Source organism: Megascapheus bottae, chromosome 5 (genome assembly GCF_031878675.1).
Source record: "Megascapheus bottae isolate mThoBot1 chromosome 5, mThoBot2.hap1, whole genome shotgun sequence".
Classification (NCBI taxonomy): domain Eukaryota; kingdom Metazoa; phylum Chordata; class Mammalia; order Rodentia; family Geomyidae; genus Megascapheus; species Megascapheus bottae.
In genome coordinates, this window is record NC_143513.1 from 19821791 (window position 1) to 19839722 (window position 17932).

The 17932-nt window shown below is 38.1% G+C and overlaps 1 protein-coding gene across 2 annotated transcripts in view; it reads left to right on the forward strand.

Annotated features, from left to right (window-relative positions):
- Positions 1-14534, forward strand: part of Klhl7 (kelch like family member 7) — a 46793-nt gene extending 32259 nt beyond the window's left edge. For both annotated transcript variants that reach the window (XM_090332744.1, XM_090332745.1), the window contains exons 8-11: positions 3824-4064; positions 7704-7905; positions 11939-12036; positions 13250-14534. In XM_090332744.1, the coding sequence (XP_090188870.1) occupies positions 3824-4064; positions 7704-7905; positions 11939-12036; positions 13250-13533 (825 nt within the window). In that variant the 3' untranslated portion in view covers positions 13534-14534. The remainder of the gene's footprint in view (positions 1-3823; positions 4065-7703; positions 7906-11938; positions 12037-13249) is intronic.
- Positions 14535-17932: the final 3398 nt, after the last annotated feature.

Below are 17932 nucleotides of genomic sequence, written 5' to 3' on the forward strand. Positions count from 1 at the left end.
TTTCTCATTATCATCCTTAGGTTCCATATGTAAGTGTACACGTACACTTTTTATTTCCCTTCACCTCTCTAGAGCCAGTCACGTTGTTTGTTTATTATTATAATAATTATAATTATTATTGTTTCACCCATCTGGACTTGAACTCAGGGCCTGAGCACTGTCCTTGGACTTTCTCAAGGCTAGAGCTCTACCTCTTGAGCCTGAGCCCGACTTCCGGCTTTTTTTTTTTATTAAAGAATTTATTAACATTGATTTTTACATCATATTTCAAATGACGTGTTTAACAAGTATTCAGAGGGAATCTCTATATACAATCACTGGCACTTAGTTTTTAGAACATAATCAAAATTAGGCTAAGGGTTTGTATATCATAGATACATATTAATCTATGTAATAAAACATGTCTATAGAGTCATAAGTTTTTATGTCTATGTAGTTGTGTTTAAATTTCCAGTACCATGTCCATAGCATTGGGTATGCAAATCTTGAGTCCACGCTCTTGTACTGTTTGGATCTAATAATCACATATTAAGGATACCATGAGCCTTTTGTTCCTTTGGTCTTGACTCACTCAACATGATTCACTCTAGATTCATCCACTTCCCTGCAAATGCCATTATTTTATCTTCTCTGTTGACTATGTAGAATTCCATTTTGTACATATATATCACATTTTTTTATCCATTCATCTGCAGTAGGGCATCTGGATAGTTTGCATCACTTGGCTAATGTGAATAGTGCAGAGATGAACATAGCTGAGCAGGTGTCCTTATCATATCCTGGGTTATGATGTTCAGGATAGATGCCCAGGAGTGGTATGGCGGGATCGTAGGGAAGGTCAATTTTCAGTTCTTTAAGAAACCTCCACACTGCTTTTCAGTGTGGGTGAACTACCTTACAATCCCACCAGCAGTGGAGTACGGTTCCTTTTTCTCCACAACCCTACCAGCATCTGCCATTGTCTGAGTTTAGAATCTTGGCCATTCTTGTTGGGGTAAGGTGGTATCTTAGGGTTGTTTTTATTTGCATTTCCTTTATGACCATGGATGGTGAACATTTTCTCATATGCTTTTCTGCCATTTTAACCTCTTCTTTTGATAATCTCTCTTTAGTTCCCTTGCACATTTAGTGAATCGTTTGTTGGGTTTGGGGGGGGATTAGTTTCTTGAGTTCCCTGTAAATACTGGATATTAAGCATTTGTCTGATGTATTATTGGTAAATATCTTTTCCCAGTTGATTGGCTGTCTCTCTACTTTTGTGGCTATGCTTTTATCTGTGCAGAAACTTTTTACTTTTAGGTAGTCCCATTTATCGAGTCTCTCTCCAATCTGTTGTGACCCTGGGATTCTGTTCAGGAATCTTTTGCCTATGCCTATGAGTTCCAGTGTCTCTTCTACTCTATCATGTAGCAGTTTCATGGTTTCTGGTCTGACATTGAGGTCTTTGATCCACTTTGAGTTAATGCTTGTGCATGGTGAAAGGCTAGGGTCAATTTTTAGTTTTCTGCATGTGGCTGCCCAGTTTTGCCAGCACCAATAATTGAATAGGCTGTGTTTGTTCCACTGTATATCTTTGGCTCCTCTGTCAAATACAAGTTGACTACAGTTATGTGGTTTTACTTCTGGATCTTCTATTATGTTCCATTGATCTTCTGGTCTATTTTTGTGCCAATACCATGCTGTTTTTGTTATTATGGCTGTATAGTAGAGTTTGAAGTCTGGTATTGTAATACCACCTGCATTACTGGCTTTTTTTTAATGTATGTGGTATTGAGGAATCGAACCCAGGTCTTCCTGCATGCTAGGCAAGCACTCTACCACCAGGCATTGTTATTTTTTTTTATATTCTATACTTCTGAGCACAATAAGCTTACTTCATTGATGAGAACATTTTATTAAATAAATATGGTCTCACCTTCTGGAATTTGAGATGATTTAAACTGAAATACTCTTTGCTGTGAAAAGACTGAAGGTTACATTTCACAAGCCATGCGTAATGGTGCATGCTTGCAATCCTAGCTTCTAAGGAGACTGAGATAAGGAGGATTATGATTTTGAGTCCAGCCTAGGCAAAAACTTAGAAAGACCTCCATCTCAGCCAATAAGCTGTGTCTAATGGTATATATCTGTGGTCCCAGCTCCATGGCAGGGGTTGTAAGAAAATAATAGTCCATGGGGCCGGGAGTTTGGCCTAGTGGTGGCCGGAAGTGGTGCTGAGGCTCAAGTGGTAGAGCTCTAGCCTTGAGAAAGTCCAAGGACAGTGCTCAGGCCCTGAGCTCAAGCCCAGGACTGGCAAAAAAAAAAAAAAGAAAAGAAAAGAAAAGAATAGTCCAAGGTTGGCCTCCACCAAAAACACAATACCCTATTCAAAAAACAAAGCAAAAATAGTCTGTGGGCATGACTCATGAGATAGAATGCCTCCTACTAAATACAAGGCCCTAAATTCAAGCCACAGTATTGAAATCAAACAAAAACTATGTACGTGTCACAGCTCAATAGAGACAAATATGTTGGCAATAAAGATGCGAGCATGAGAATTCTTTCCTAAGATTTATCTCTATTTAGCTGGGGTTTTTTGGTTTTGTTTTGTTTTGGCCAGTCCTGGAGCTTGAACTCAAGGCCTGAACACCATCCTTGGGCTTTCTTGAGGTTAGAGCTCTACCACTTGAGCCACAGCACCACTTCTGGCTTTTTCTGTGTGTGAAGTTCCCAGGAATCTAACCCAGGTCTTAGTGCATGCTAGGCAAGCACTCTACCACTAGAATATGCTCCCAGTCCTCTACTTAGGTATTTTCAAGGATTGTATTCATGGGATACCAAGTTTTATTTTATACTTGAATTTCTGTTGAGTTAAAGTTTGAGTTTTGGTTTTTTGGTTTAGTGTGAGAGTGGGAAAAGAAAGAGCATTTTGTGACCTGATGAAATATAAGTGATTCTCAGTAATTCCCTTTGAGTTGATATCTCTACTCATTAATAGCTGAGAAATAGCTACATCTTTTTTGTCACCATGTGAACTGGATGTGCTATAGCACATCCAGTTTCCTTCCCCACCAATGCATTGTTTGTTTTATCAAGCTATTATGTTATTGTTGAAGTTAAGTCACAAGATTAGTTTTTCCTGGTTGGGAAGTGAGGGGGGAGGGGAAAGTAGCTCAGTAGTACAGCACTTGTCTAGTACTCAGAGGCCCTAGGTTCAATATGTAGCACTGATTAAACCCAGGATGTGATGTTGTACAGTAAAATACTATACCACTATTTTTCCTAATCATTTATTAAATCTCTTCCTAAGCTCAGTTTGTAAGTTGTTAGTTTTGGGTTTTTGGTTTGTTTTGGTTGTTGTTTTCTGGTTCTGGGGCTTATTCTCAGGGCAGTCCTGAGCTTTTCTTGCTCAAAATCAGTGCTCTATCCCTTGAGCTAGGGCTCTACTTCCAGATGTTTTTAGTAGTTTATTGGAGATAAGAATTTCAGTTTGCTTTCTACCTACCTACCTACCTATTTACCTGATACCCATTTTTATGTGTGATATTAAATCTCAGATTTTATTACATGATAAATCTGAAATTAAAACAGAATTGTCTTATCTTCACAACGAAAACATATCCAAATAGATTTGAGTTTATTTCAAAGCTATGAAAGATACAGTTTTTCCTCTTTATCACCATCTACAAGTTGTATAATTCTTTTTCTACGTAGTGTCTAGTGAGTATCTCTGCTGCATTAGTTCACCCTTTGTCTTATATTTGGTATTTTCTCAATTATAGCAATGTTCTGTTCTTCTCTGTTTTCATTTTCCTTTTCTGAATGTTGTTCCCTTCTGCTTCAGGATTATAGCTGGACGGACATTCGCTGCCCCTTTGAAAAACGAAGAGATGCAGCATGTGTGTTTTGGGACAATGTAGTGTACATTTTGGGTGGCTCTCAGCTTTTCCCCATTAAGCGAATGGACTGCTATAATGTCGTGAAAGACAGCTGGTATTCCAAATTGGGTCCTCCAACACCTCGAGATAGCCTTGCTGCCTGTGCCGCAGAAGGCAAGATTTACACATCTGGAGGCTCAGAAGTAGGTAAGGCTTGTTAAACTTTTGTTCAAGGGAAATGCTTTAAAGCCAACTATCTGGCCTTTCGCATAATAAAAATTGATTGTCCTTACCAGATACATTGATAGTCTGAGTCCATATCTAACATGTCAGAGCCTGTTTCTTTGAAGGTGCACCTTAGTAGTTTAAATTAGTAATATAAAAGATTGTTGTTTCATATGATGTTAATTGTCCATTTTTTATTATGACTCTCAAATGGTTGGCACTATCTGAATTTTAGTCAGGACAGGTTTTGGTATTGTTTTTTTAGTAGTGTTATTTGCTGAATTTAACTTATAAATCCTTTAAAAACTCTATACTCAAGCTTTTAAAATTGTATTTTCTTTCTGTTTCTTTGTATTAGAACAAAGATAGTACTGTTGTTTTGTTGTTGTTCTTAATATGTATATGGTGAATATTTATTTTTTTGCCAGTCCCAGGGAGTGAACTCAGGGCCTGAGTGCTGTTACCACTTGATTCACAGCTCTACTTCCAGCTTTTTCTATGTATGTGGTACTGAGGATTGGACCTGGGTCTTTGTGCACTCTACCATTAGGCCAAACTTCTGGCCCATATGGTGAATATTTTAATATGTAACCCAGATCGGTCCTAAACTCCTGATCCTCCTACCTCAGCTCCCTTGTGCAGGCACTACTGTGCCCAACTCAATAATTGCCTTTTCATTTCTTTTCTTAACATTTCTAATCTAATGATTTGTGTGGTGATTTATCCTTACAGTTCAGCTCAGGTTCTTATTTGTAAGTGTCTAGTAGTCTTTTGCTAAATATATGTTTTTCTCAATGAATTTTCTACATGTAGACTACATACATAGTAACTTTTATGTACTCTCATCTTTTCAAGTTATTTCTTTAATTAAATAATGCATTATTTAGAAGCACTAAGAATATCAAGTAAACCCTAAGACATGGTGTTTAAACATGTTGATTTTTATATGTGTGTGCTGGTACTGAGCCATGAACTCAGAGCCTTGTGTTCTTACTTGTTACTTGGCTTTTTTTTCTCATTCCTGGTGCTCTACAACTTGATCCACATCTCCACTTCCTTTTCTTTTCTTTTCTTTTCTTTTTTAGCAGTGCTAGGACTTTGAACTCAGGGCCTTGTGCTTGCTGAAGAGGCACTCTACTACTCAAGCCATGCTCCTAACACTTTTTACTTTTATTATTTTTCGAAGAGGTCTCTACATCTAAGCAGATCCTGACTGAAATCTTCTATTTATACATATTTTGTATCTGGGATGACAGACATAGGCTACTGCATCAGCATCAGGTTTTTGTTGTTATTGTTTAGGAGGCTCTCTTAAACTTTTTGCCCAGGCTAGCTTTAAATCAAGATCTTAAGAGGAAGGAAAACATGGGAAGGGGTAATGATGTTCAAGAAGTAATGTACTCACTGCCTTATGAATGTAACTGTAACTCCTCTATACATCACTCTGATAATAAAGTGAATTTTTTTTAAAAAAATTATGCTGCTCTGTTTCCCAAGTGGCTTTTTTCTCCCCAGTTCTGGGGCTTGAACTCAGGCCTGGGCTCTGTCCCTAAGCCTGTCTGTGCTCAAATCTAGAGCCACAATGCCACTTCTGCTTTTTCTGAATAGTTTTATTGGAAATAAGAGTCTCATGGACTTTCCTGCCCAGGCTTCAAACCATGATCCTCAGATTTCAGCTCCCCAAGAAGCTAGGATTATAGGCATGGGCCACAATGTCTTGGTCTGTGATCCTCTTCCTCCCCAATCCTAATACTGGGACTTGAATTCAGTCCTGAGTGCATTGTTCTTTAGCTTTTTTACTCAAGACTAGAACTCTATTTGTTCCTTAGCTTTTTTACTTAAAACTAGAACTCTATCATGATACTTTTTAGCCACAGCTTCACTTCTAACTTTTTGAATGGTCAATTAGAGATAAGAGTCTCATGGACTTTCCTGCCCCTGCTGACTTGGAACTATGATCCTCAGATCTCAGCCTCTTGAGTAAGCACAGGCATGAGCCACCAGTGCCTGGCTGGCTTCTGTGATTTTCATATTCACCCAGAAGAGTGTTTACTTTTAATCAGATCTGTTTTAAGTTTTTACCCTCTACTGCATGTCACTCGAAGGCAAGAAAAAATGATGATTTTTCTATTTAACTGGAGGTGATCTTTATTACTAAATTTTTATTTAAGAGGGCTTTTCAGGGTTGTTTTGTATTGTTTTCTGTTTCATTTTGTTTCTTACCTCTTCTTCAGCTTGCTTGCTAGACTGGCATTCTACCACTTGAGCTATGCCTTTAGCCTGGCTTTTTGCTAATTATTTTTGGAAGTAGAATCTTAGGAGATCTTTTCCCTCATTGTCCTCAAACTGAGATCCTCCTGATCTCAGCCTCCTGAATAGATAGGACTATAAGCAAGCGACATTGACATTAGTAGCAGATCTTTAACATTTTCCACATACCTTATGTTTTCCCCTATTATCCACCAGCCTAAATCTACCAAGGTGGAAATATTTACAAATTCAAAAGAAAGTTTTGTTTCATTATGATCATTGCTGCTTCTGTTTGTCCTTCTCTGAACCTTTTCATAGATATGGGTTGCACTGAAGAGCTATAGATGTTGCAGTATTGTATTCAACAGTGAGAGGTGAAAAATAGTTTAGTAAAGTACTATTTTCCTATTCAGGAAGGGAAAAAGCAATCTTTAATAGTACAATTGCTAAGATTCTCTGTTGAAAAAGTTGTAAAACATAAAATGTATATTCAGCATACACCAGAAATGTACCTTGATTCCTAGGGACTTCTGCTAAAGAAGGGGCTAGTATTCTTCAGGGCTTATCAACCCAGTCACTGAGAATAGTCAGCAAGTATGTTTTTTCAGAGGTAAAGTAGCTATTATGGAATGTTAAGTAAGTGGCTGGGAATGTGACTTAATGGTAGTGTGCTTGCCTAGCCTGCATGAAGCCCTGGGTTTGATTCGTTGATACTACAAACATAGAAAAAAAAATCCAGAAGTGGAATTGTGGCTCAAGTGGTAAAGTGGTGCTAGCCTTGAGCAAAAAGAGCTCAGGGACAGTGCCCAGGCCCTGAGTTCAAGCAAAAAAAAAAAAGGACTAGCAAAAAAGAAAAGAAAATTAAGTAAACTTCAGAATACTACCAATAAGTTTCATATTTTAGCAATGGCTTTCCAATTTAAATAATTCTCAGCATGTTAAATAACTGGACTCCAAGGTATACATAATCTTTCTTAATTTTCTTTGAAATCAGATCAGTATATCTTCCTAAAAGTCTAGCTACCAACAGATTCTTTCTTGAATGTTTTCCAAGGATTACACAGTTATTACCTTCTTTAAAATATTACATTTTCATTGATTGACAGTAAAAGTGACTCCCCAGACCTAAATTTTTCCCTCTCATAACTTATGATATCGCTCTACACTTAGTTCACTTCTAATTCACATACACAGTAAATCAGGGTTTTATGAAACTCTTTTCATTCTGTTGCTTTTATATCCTTCATTTGTTGGTTAGTTGGTTCAGATTTTTTTCTGGTTTTTGATATAGGGTCTTGATGTATGGCTCATGATAGCCTTAAACCTGTAGTCCTTCTACCTCAGACTCCTAAGTGGTCTCATTCTTTACAGGAAACTCAGCTTTGTATTTATTTGAGTGCTATGACACAAGAACTGAAAGCTGGCACACTAAGCCCAGCATGCTGACACAGCGCTGCAGTCATGGCATGGTGGAAGCCAATGGCCTCATCTATGTTTGTGGTGGAAGCTTAGGGAATAATGTTTCTGGGAGAGTGCTTAGTTCCTGTGAAGTGTATGATCCTGCCACAGAAACGTATGTATCTATTTAAAGTTCTCATTTCATTGTTACTATATTCTGTAAGTTCAGCTGCATAGGATGTTAAATAGAAGAAAGGACCCAGTACAAGCATGTAGTTCTTTATTAAGAAGGCACATTCCGTTAGCTGGTATATTGTATATATGTTTATTTGTTTATTTGAAACAGGGAAGGGGGAAAACAAGATGATTGGGAAAGGGGCACAAAAACATGAGAGGGATGTTTGAGAAGTCATGCACCTACTGCCTGACAAATGTAACTGTAACCCCTCTATACATTATCCCGGACAATTTAAAAGAAAAAAAAAAGAATGCACGTTCCAGGCTGGGAGCATGGCCTAGTGATAGAGTGCTTGCCTAGCATGCATGAAGCCCTGAGTTTGATTCCTTGGTACCATATAAACAGAAAAAGCTAGAAGTGGTGCTGTAGCTCAAGGGGAACTGCTCTAGCCTTTAGGAAAGCCCAAGGACAGTGCTTGGGCCCTGAGAGTTCAAGTCCTAGGACTGGCAAAAAAAAACCCATACATTCCCTTGAACAACCTGGTCTCTTCCTGTGCACCTTCAGACATGCCCTGACTTTATGGAAACACTGCTCTTACTGATTCTGCTTGTGCAGTAAATACCTAGAAGACATACCCAGCTAATTCACCAAATTTATAAAACATTTTTAGGAGATCAGGAAATAAAAGGAGAGGAAACTAATAATCAAAAGTAAATTCTCCCTTAAGTAGAATTATAATTTATTGGTTTATGATATTAATATACTATATTCCTAGAGAATACAATATTGCCTGTAGGGTTTTCTTAGTATCTTTGGATTTGTATTAAAATTATTCTTAAAATGAGAAGCAAAACCTTTATTATGTATTGTTTTGAAAGTAGAAGGGATTAATCTCCAGACCTAATAATTGGTACATAAGTACTTTGACACTTGATTTATGCCCCAGTTCCTTTTTCTTTTTTTCAATTTATCTTTCAGATAGGATCTTATGTTTGTACCAGGCTGGCCTTGGACTGTTATTCTTAGCTCTGCCTCCTAACTAGTTGAAAATAATTGCTTTTTTTTTTTTTTTTTTTTTTTGCCAGTCCTGGGCTTGAGCTCAGGGCCTGAGCCCTGTCCTTGGGATTTCTCAAGGCTAGAGCTCTACCACTTGAGCCTCAGCACCACTTCCAGCTTTTCTATGTATGTGGTACCGAGCAATCGAACCCGGGTCTTCGTGCATGGTAGGCAAGCACTCTACCACTAGGCCAAACTCCCGGCCCCAAAAATAATTGCTTTTTAAAAGGCAAAATGTTTAGTCAAGCGCTGTTGGCTCATGCTATTATCCTAGTAACTCAGGAGGTTAAAAATCTTAGGATAAAAGTTTGAAGCCAGTCCATGAGACTCTTATCTCCAATTAATCACCAAAAGGCTGAAAGTGGAACTGTGGCTCAAGTGGTAGAGCACGCACCCAGGCTCTTGTTTAAGCTCCAGGATTGGCACCAAAATAAAACCCCAAAACTTTCAAGACTTACTATTTATTTTGCCTACATTGAACTCATGTTAAATTTGAATTCTGTTTGGTCTTTCATCCTTAAATTTTCTTAAATAGGAAGCTATATATGATCTATATATGGATATAATGATCTAATTCTAAAATAAATGTTAAATATCATCATGATTTCCTTACTAAAATATTTCACTAATGAATCACAAGATAGTTGAGCACTTGTATAGTATACTCAGAGCCCTGGGTTCAGTCCCCAGCAATACAAAGAAAAACAATGTGATTTAAATGCTTGTTATTTTTGTACCAATTTTTTCCCATCTTGGAGGCTTTAAGTTTTTTGTTACAATTAGCTTAATTGGAAACTAAGAAATTAAGCCTGGCCTAGTGGTAGAGTGCTTGCCTAGCATGCACAAAGCCCTGGGTTAAATTCCTCAGTACCACATACACAGAAAAAGCCAGAAGTTGGTGCTATGGCTTCAGTGGCAGAGCACTAGCCTTGAGCAAAACATGGCCAAGGACAGTGACAGTGCCTAGCCCCTAAGTTCAAGCTCCAAGACTGGCCAAAAAAAAAAAAAAAAAAAAGATAGAAAGAGAGGAAGAACGAAAGAAAGAACAAGAACTTAAACCTATGGAAATCACATGACTGGTGTTTTGGTTTGTTTGTTTGCTGGTCCTGGGGCTTGAACTAAGACCTAGCCTCTGTCCTGAACATGTCTGTGCTCTACCACTTGAGCCACAGTGTCACTTCTGGCTTTTTCTGAGTAGTTTGTTTTCAATATGAGTCTCCAGGGTTTTGCTGCCCCGGCTGGCTTCAAACTATCATCCTCAGATCTCAGCCTCCTGAGTAGCTAAGGATACAAGCCTGAGCCACCAGTGCCTGGCCTCCACATGACATTATGGATATCCAGCTGCTTCTTGTTGCTCTTTGTTGTCATTTAGTACATATTAACAGATAAGAATGAATACTTTTGTTGCAATACCTTCACAGTTACAGGAATCAATCATGGAGTGATTAACTCAGGGAAAAAAATGACCAACACAATTATTTTTTGTTTTTTGTCTTTTAATGTAATGTTTCCTGTGAAACTATTTTTGGACACTTGAGTCTACCTTTATACTTGGATGTCATTATTTGTGACAGTGGCTGGGACCATATCAATAATAACTTACTAAACTTGACAAAATGCTTTTAAAAAAAACTAGTTCATAGTAGACCTAAAGATGGATTTAGTAAGACCTAGTGTGATGGCATATGCCTAGTATTTGGAAGGCTGAGGCAGGAAAATCCCAAATTCTCCCAGTCTGGAATACAGAAGACTTCATTGGAAAATATGATGAAAACAACAACCGAGGCTTATTTTAGGTTGTGATTTGTTTACACATACACACATATTAAGCAAAAGCTACATGTGACAGAATTAAGGTTGTCTATTCTTTTATATATCTTCCCCTACTTTTGTTGCCATGTTAAGTTACTGTAAAGCATAGAAAAGGATTTTGCCAAAAGATGTGGTAGCCAGACACCTGGGACTCTTGTGGGTAATCCTAGCTATTCAATAGGCTAAATTCCAGGGGAAAAAAAAGAGATTAGAGCCGTCCAGGCACCACAAATTCACCTCCAAAAAAATAACTATTAGTCAGGTGCAGTGTCTCATGCCTGTAGTTCTAGCTACTCAGGAGGCTGAGATCTGAGGATCAAGGTTTGAACTTTGTGCCCAGTCCAGGCACAAAAGGACCTGAGATTCATCTCCAGTTAACCTCTAGAAAACGGGAAGTGGGGCTTGGCTCAAGGGTAGGGCTGTAGCCTTGGGCTGAAGAGCTCAGAGACAATGCCCAGGCTCAGGGGTAGGATGGTAGCCTTGAGCTGAAGAGCTTAGGGACAGCACTCAGGCCAAGTTCAAGCCACAGGACCACCTCCTCCCCCCCCCCAAAAAAAAAACAATCAAGCCCGCAGAGCCACTGCAAGGCCTATGTTTATATCCTTTATATGGTCTTTGGTTTTAGTTTTGGTGTTTTTGAGACAGTTTCACTGTGCAGCCCACACTGGTCTCAAATTCTCAGTCCTTCTGCTTCTACCTCTCAAATGCTGAGATTATAGGTGTGTACCACTAGGGCCACTCTGTTTCCTATATCCTGTCAGAATAAAAGAAGTAAAGTCCCAAATATACCTCATCTATTAACAAATAATAACCCATAATCACTTCAGGTTTTTCTAGCCTTCTAAACATTTTATACACGTGTGACACAATAGTAAATATGTACTTATTTGGAATAACACTTTCTTTTTTTTTTTTTTGCCAGTCCGGGCCTTGAGCTCAGGGCCTGAGCACTGTCCTTGGACTTTCTCAAGGCTAGAGCTCTACCACTTGAGCCTCAGCACCACTTCCAGCTTTTTTCTATGTATGTGGTACCGAGGAATCGAACCCCGGTCTTCGTGCATGCTAGGCAAGCACTCAACCACTAGGCCAAACTCCCGGCCCTGGAATAACACTTTCTTATTAAAGAAAGTAGCACACTTGAAATGTTCTTTTCTTCTTGCAGATGGACTGAACTGTGTCCAATGATTGAGGCCAGGAAGAACCATGGACTGGTATTTGTAAAAGACAAGATATTTGCTGTGGGTGGCCAGAATGGTCTAGGTACATGATATTAATTCACTGTCATTATAAGCTTACTGATACTTATTATCTTGTGGTTTTGAAGTATTTCTTGAAGTAAATTTAAATATTGCTCTGTACCATGTACATGATTGTATCTGTTTCAAGGTTCTGGGGACTAACATTCTGAAGCAGTGAAGATGATAAACATTCCTATGTATGAGTTGTCAAGAGCTGCTAAGGCTACCAGGCATTGTAACAATGTCATCTTTCAATTGTCTCCACTAGGGAATAGTATCACATCCGTTTTGAACTGTTAAGCTGTAGAAACAGTTGAACCTTATTTTTTAAGCTTTTTAACATGTTGCAAAAAAAAAAAACCCTTCAAATAGAAGTTTTAGTGAGGCCTTCCATTCAAGTTCTAATTAACCAAATTTTCTGAACATTTTAAACATTGCATGAAATAGTTATAGTTATTTTTTAAAGTTTGAAATTAAATGTCACCTTTTTCATAAATAATGGCATTCTAGAAGTCTTAAATATTTGTATAAACAAGGGGAAGCTAAAATTCATGTATAAAGGTATTTCACAAGTTTCCTTTTATCAGAAAATTTAGCATTGCTTGAGTACAACAAAGCACAACTAGCATAAGTAAAAGAAAAAACTTTTTTCTTTCATCTTCATCCATTTCTAATTTCCATAAGTAGGAAAATATAGACAGAAAAGGATAGATAGTTATAATCATTCTTAGACGATAAATCTCACTAGTTTCCTTATTTCATTTTTCCAGAATAAATACAATATTTTTAATGTTATAGAAAAAAATCAAAAGTTAGAATTTTTTTTGTGTGTGCCAGTCCTGGGCTTGAGCTCAGGGCCTGAGCACTGTCCTTGGACTTTCTCAAGGCTAGAGCTCTACCACTTGAGCCTCAGCACCACTTCCAGCTTTTTTTTTTTTTCTATGTATGTGGTACCAAGGAATCGAACCCGGGCTTCGTGCATGCTAGGCAAGCACTTTAACCACTAGGCCAAACTCCTGGCCAAAAGTTAGAATTTTTAAAATCATAGATTAAGTATCTTATATTAATGTAAGAATAAAAAGTTCAGGTGGTGGGCGTTTAGATATTTATTGTAAAATTCCTACCTTTCTGTGTGTTTGAAATTTTTATTTTGAAAATTAAATGCTGGAAAAATATAAAAATGATTGAGACCTTAGGATTATTCATATAATTTTTTATGTTTTCTTGTTTTTCAGGTGGTTTGGACAATGTGGAATATTATGATATTAAATTAGATGAATGGAAGATGGTATCACCAATGCCATGGAAAGGTGTAACAGTGAAGTGTGCAGCAGTTGGATCTATCATTTATGTCTTAGCTGGTTTTCAAGGTGTAGGCCGATTAGGACACATCCTGGAATATAATACTGAGACAGACAAATGGATAGCCAATTCCAAAGTCCGTGCTTTTCCAGTCACAAGTTGTTTAATTTGTGTGGTTGATACTTGTGGAGCAAATGAAGAGACCCTTGAAACATGAAAAACAAGGGGACCTGAAGACTCATCAGAGACTCAAAAATGTGACCATGCAGCTTTGTTCCAAAAGTTTTGGCTACAGAGTTCAGGATTGGTATTTTGGTAGAGAAAGTTTCAAGTGAGTGAAGGAAAATCCTTATAAAGTAAACGTTTCTTTTACATGGATTTCCTAAATTAATCCAAAAATTATATTTAACTGGATACCTACCCAAGAGCATATCTAGCCAGAAAACTTGAAAAATGGATAAGCATTTTTCATTGAGTTTCTTTAACTAATTTCTGGTTTGGCAGAGTGGAGGATGCTCATCAGTGAAACAGGCTCATCTTAGCTCTAGATTCTATATTCCTATCATAGACGTGCTCTGTAGTTAAGTCTGTTTGTTTTACTCGGTCAGTCAAGAACTAAGAAATAGGCCAAGTGTGGTGGTGCTTGTAATCCAAGAAGCTCTTGAGAAGCTGAGGCAGGAAGATCTGGAGTTTGAGGTCAGCCTGGGCTACATAGCAAGACCCTGTCCCAAAAAACAAAAGAACTAAAAAATAGTAGATGAGTTATAAATCAAGATGGGTACCTCTGAGGGAGCAATTGACAGTCACTTAGTTTTGCTTATTGACATTGGTTTCATTTAGTGCCAAATGTATTCCTATTTTAACCATACCCATACCCCATAGTCTATTTAATCCAATGTATATTTTCAACATAAATGTTAAGCTGAGTATGAACATTAATATGTATTGTTTTATTTAGTAGTTAAAATGTGTTCTGGCCAAGCAGTGTGGCTCATGCCTATAGTCCTATGTATTCAGGAAGCTGAGATAAGAGGATCACAGTTACAAGTCAGCCTGGGCAGGAAAAATCCATGAGACTCATACCTCCAATTAACCACACTGAAAACCATAAGTGGAGCTGTGGCTCCAGATTGTAGAGTACTAACCTTGAGTGAAAAGGCTCAGGAACAGTACCTTGGCCCTGAGTCCAATCCCTGTGCCCAAACTCCCCCCCCCCAAAGAAAAGAAGATAAAGCTATTTATAGGAAGCTTCTAGGGAAAGCACTGCTCATCAGAAAAGCACTGGTAGTTCTCCCACAGTATCAGTATTGACTTTAAAGTTGTTTTGCTTTTAATGGTACTAGGGTATTTGGACTCATGGCTTTGCACTTGCTAGGCAGACACTCACTGCTTGAGCCATACCTCCAGCCCTTTCACTCTGCTCACTCCAGCCTGGACTGAAGTCTCCTATTGTTGCTTCCCAGCATAGCTGTGATAACAAGCTCACACAACCATGCCCATTTTTTTTTCTGTTGAAATGGGATCTCCAAAACTTTTGGGGGGGAGGTGCCTGGGCTGGCATGGAGACTTGATCTTCCTGATTTCAGCATCCCACATAGCTGAGATAACAGGCATGCCTTCCCTCCCCCACACCTGAAGGCCTAGAACTTCAGTCCTCTCCCTTTCCACCTCCTAGGTAGCTATGAATCAGTGGGACCTAGCAACTTTGAACATTGTATGGGTTAAAATACACACACACACACACACACACACACACACATATATATATATATATATATATATGTTGTTCCTTGGCAGATCACACAAGAAATGTTTAATGCAGTTGTCTTTAAAGCTTTTGTAATCTTTTGAGTTAAATATGTCAGCTCCCGTTCATCTGTTATGTGATCAACAAATTGTTTACCAGCCCAACTACTTTCCTAGTAATGTTTGCCCTTTTCACTACCTGTAGAATGAGTCATATGAAGTTGTCATCAGTGTTTTTATCTGATATTAAATATTTTTAACTTAAAACAGATTGATCAGTTTTATTCATTCAAAAGGAATTGCTTTAAAACCAACTTTATTTAGACATGTATTTCATATAATCATGCAAATTACCTATTCAAGTCATATGGTTGAATAGTTTTTAGTATATACATAGAGTTGTTCAGTTATCACCTCAAAAGGAAAGCCTATACTCATCAGTCATTCATGTGTTCATTTCCTAGCTCTGCTGTAATACCCTAACACAAATTTGGTGGTTCAGCAAGAGATTTGTCTCTGTGGTTTAGGGGAGCAAGTGTTCTCAATCAGAGTGTCAGCAGAATTAGTTCCTTCTGGAGGCCCTGACACAGGAACTACCTAGGTCTCCCCCTAGCTTTTTTCTGGGAGTTACCAGCTGCCTCTGTCTTTTCATAAGGACAACAGTCAACTGGATTTCATGCACACACACTGCTACCACTACCATCACCAGTCCTCTGTCATCTTAACTGCTTACAATTATAATAACCCTGTTTCCAAATGGTGTCACATTCTGTTGTAGGTACAGATGAAGAGGAAAGAATACTATTCAAACCAGAATCCTACCCCCTTAGGCAATCACTAATCTTTCTGCCTATAGATTTGACTGTGCTGAATATTTTTTTTGGTTGGTCATGGGACTTAAACTCTGGGCCTGGGCACTGTCCCTGAGCTCTTCAGATCAGAGCTACTGCCTTACCCTTTGAGCCACAGCGCCACTTTCAGTTTTCTATTGGTTAATTGGAGATAAGAGCCCAGCTTATGCTGAACATTTTAATGTAGAAATTTGAATTTTGTAATATTGATTTGGGGGAGGGGGTTGAACTTAGCCTCCTGAGTAGCTAGGATTATGGGCATGAGCCACTGGCGCCTAGTTGTAATCCTTTTTTTTTTTTTTTTTTTTTGCCAGTCCTGGGCTTGGGCTCAGGGCCTGAGCACTGTCCTTGGACTTTCTCAAGGCTAGAGCTCTACCACTTGAGCCTCAGCACCACTTCTGGCTTTTTTTCTATGTATGTGGTACCGAGGAATGGAACCCGAGTCTTCATGCATGCTAGGCAAGCACTCTACCACTAGGCCAAACTCCTGGCCCCTGTAATCGTGATTTTTAAATGTATTAATCTTCTTGAGAACAGAACACCCATTTGATAATAGAGTGACCACCCTATATTCAGTGCTGACTGAAGTATTTTAAATATACTAGGTGTTTGTTTTCAGGATGTGTCAACTACTACATATTACATAAAGTATATAGATAGGAATGATGTAAATCACAAATTGTTTCCCCCTTAGTAATCAGTACCATAATTTCCAGTGTCCCTTTTTCCCTATAACTGTGTTGTACAATTGCCAGTGACAGGATAATGAGCAAAAAAGTGCACTATACTGAAAGTGTATTTTCTGTTACTTATTTTCCCCTAAAAGCTCCTGTCCTGTAAACTGTGATACTTCATTTTTGTGGCTACTGATTGTGTTGTCTCATTTGCAACAGTGCTTTGATGACAATAATTCAGTCCATACTTCTGAAAATCATAATATGAACATGAATGTTTATCATTTTGAGAAAAGCATTGCAATGAACAACAGTAATGAAACTGTGGCTTTCTGGCATGGCTTTCAAGTTTTAACAGTCTCATGAAAATTTTTGAGTAATTTAACTATATTGAATATCAAAATTAAAATATTCCATTTAGTAAACCATTATTCCACCATTTTACCTTATATGCTTTTTAGCAGGCAAAAATTAAATTATTGTATTTGCCAAGATGGAGATATTTAGAGGACATTTTGTTTTTTAAGATTGATGCTTACAGTTGTCTGATACTTGGGGAGAGAGCCAAAGATATATGGTTGGAAAAAAAGATAGTCTCTTCAGTCATTAATGTTGGGAAAACTGGCACCCATATGCAAAAAACTAAAAGTAGATCCCTATTTGTCTCTGTGCACAAATAACAAAGTGGTTCAAACACCTCAATATCAGACCTGAAACCTTGAAAGCACTACAAGAAGGAGTAGGAAAAACACTAGGACTTATCAGCATAGGCAGAAACCTTTTAAAGGAGTCCCAGGTGCACAGCAGGTAGAAGAGAGATTAGATAAATGGGATTATATCAAAATTAAAGCATTCGGCACAACAGTTACTAACCTAGGAAGACACCCACAAAATGAGAAAAGACCTTTACTAGCAATGCATCAAATAACAGTCTAATATCCAAGATATGCAACGAACTCAAGAATCTCCTCCCAAAGCTAATAAACAAATAGGAAATGGGAAAAGGCAACTAAGGAGTGGCTTCTCAGAAGAAGCAAGAAAGGCAAAGACATGAGGAAATACTATCCCTAGCTGTAAATATCAAAACAACTTCATGAAATCAAACAACAAATGGTGGTGAGGATGTGGCAAAGAAAAAAAAGGGAATCCGGGTGGGAATGTAAACTAATACACCCATTCTGGACAACAGGCTGAAGGGTCCTCAAAAAAAAAATCTTCTCTATGACCTAGTTGCACTCCTGGGCATTTACCCAAAACATCACAACCCAGGATACCAAAAAGACACTTGCACATCCATGTTCACTCCTACACAATTCACAATAGCCAAGTTATGTAAATCCAAAGT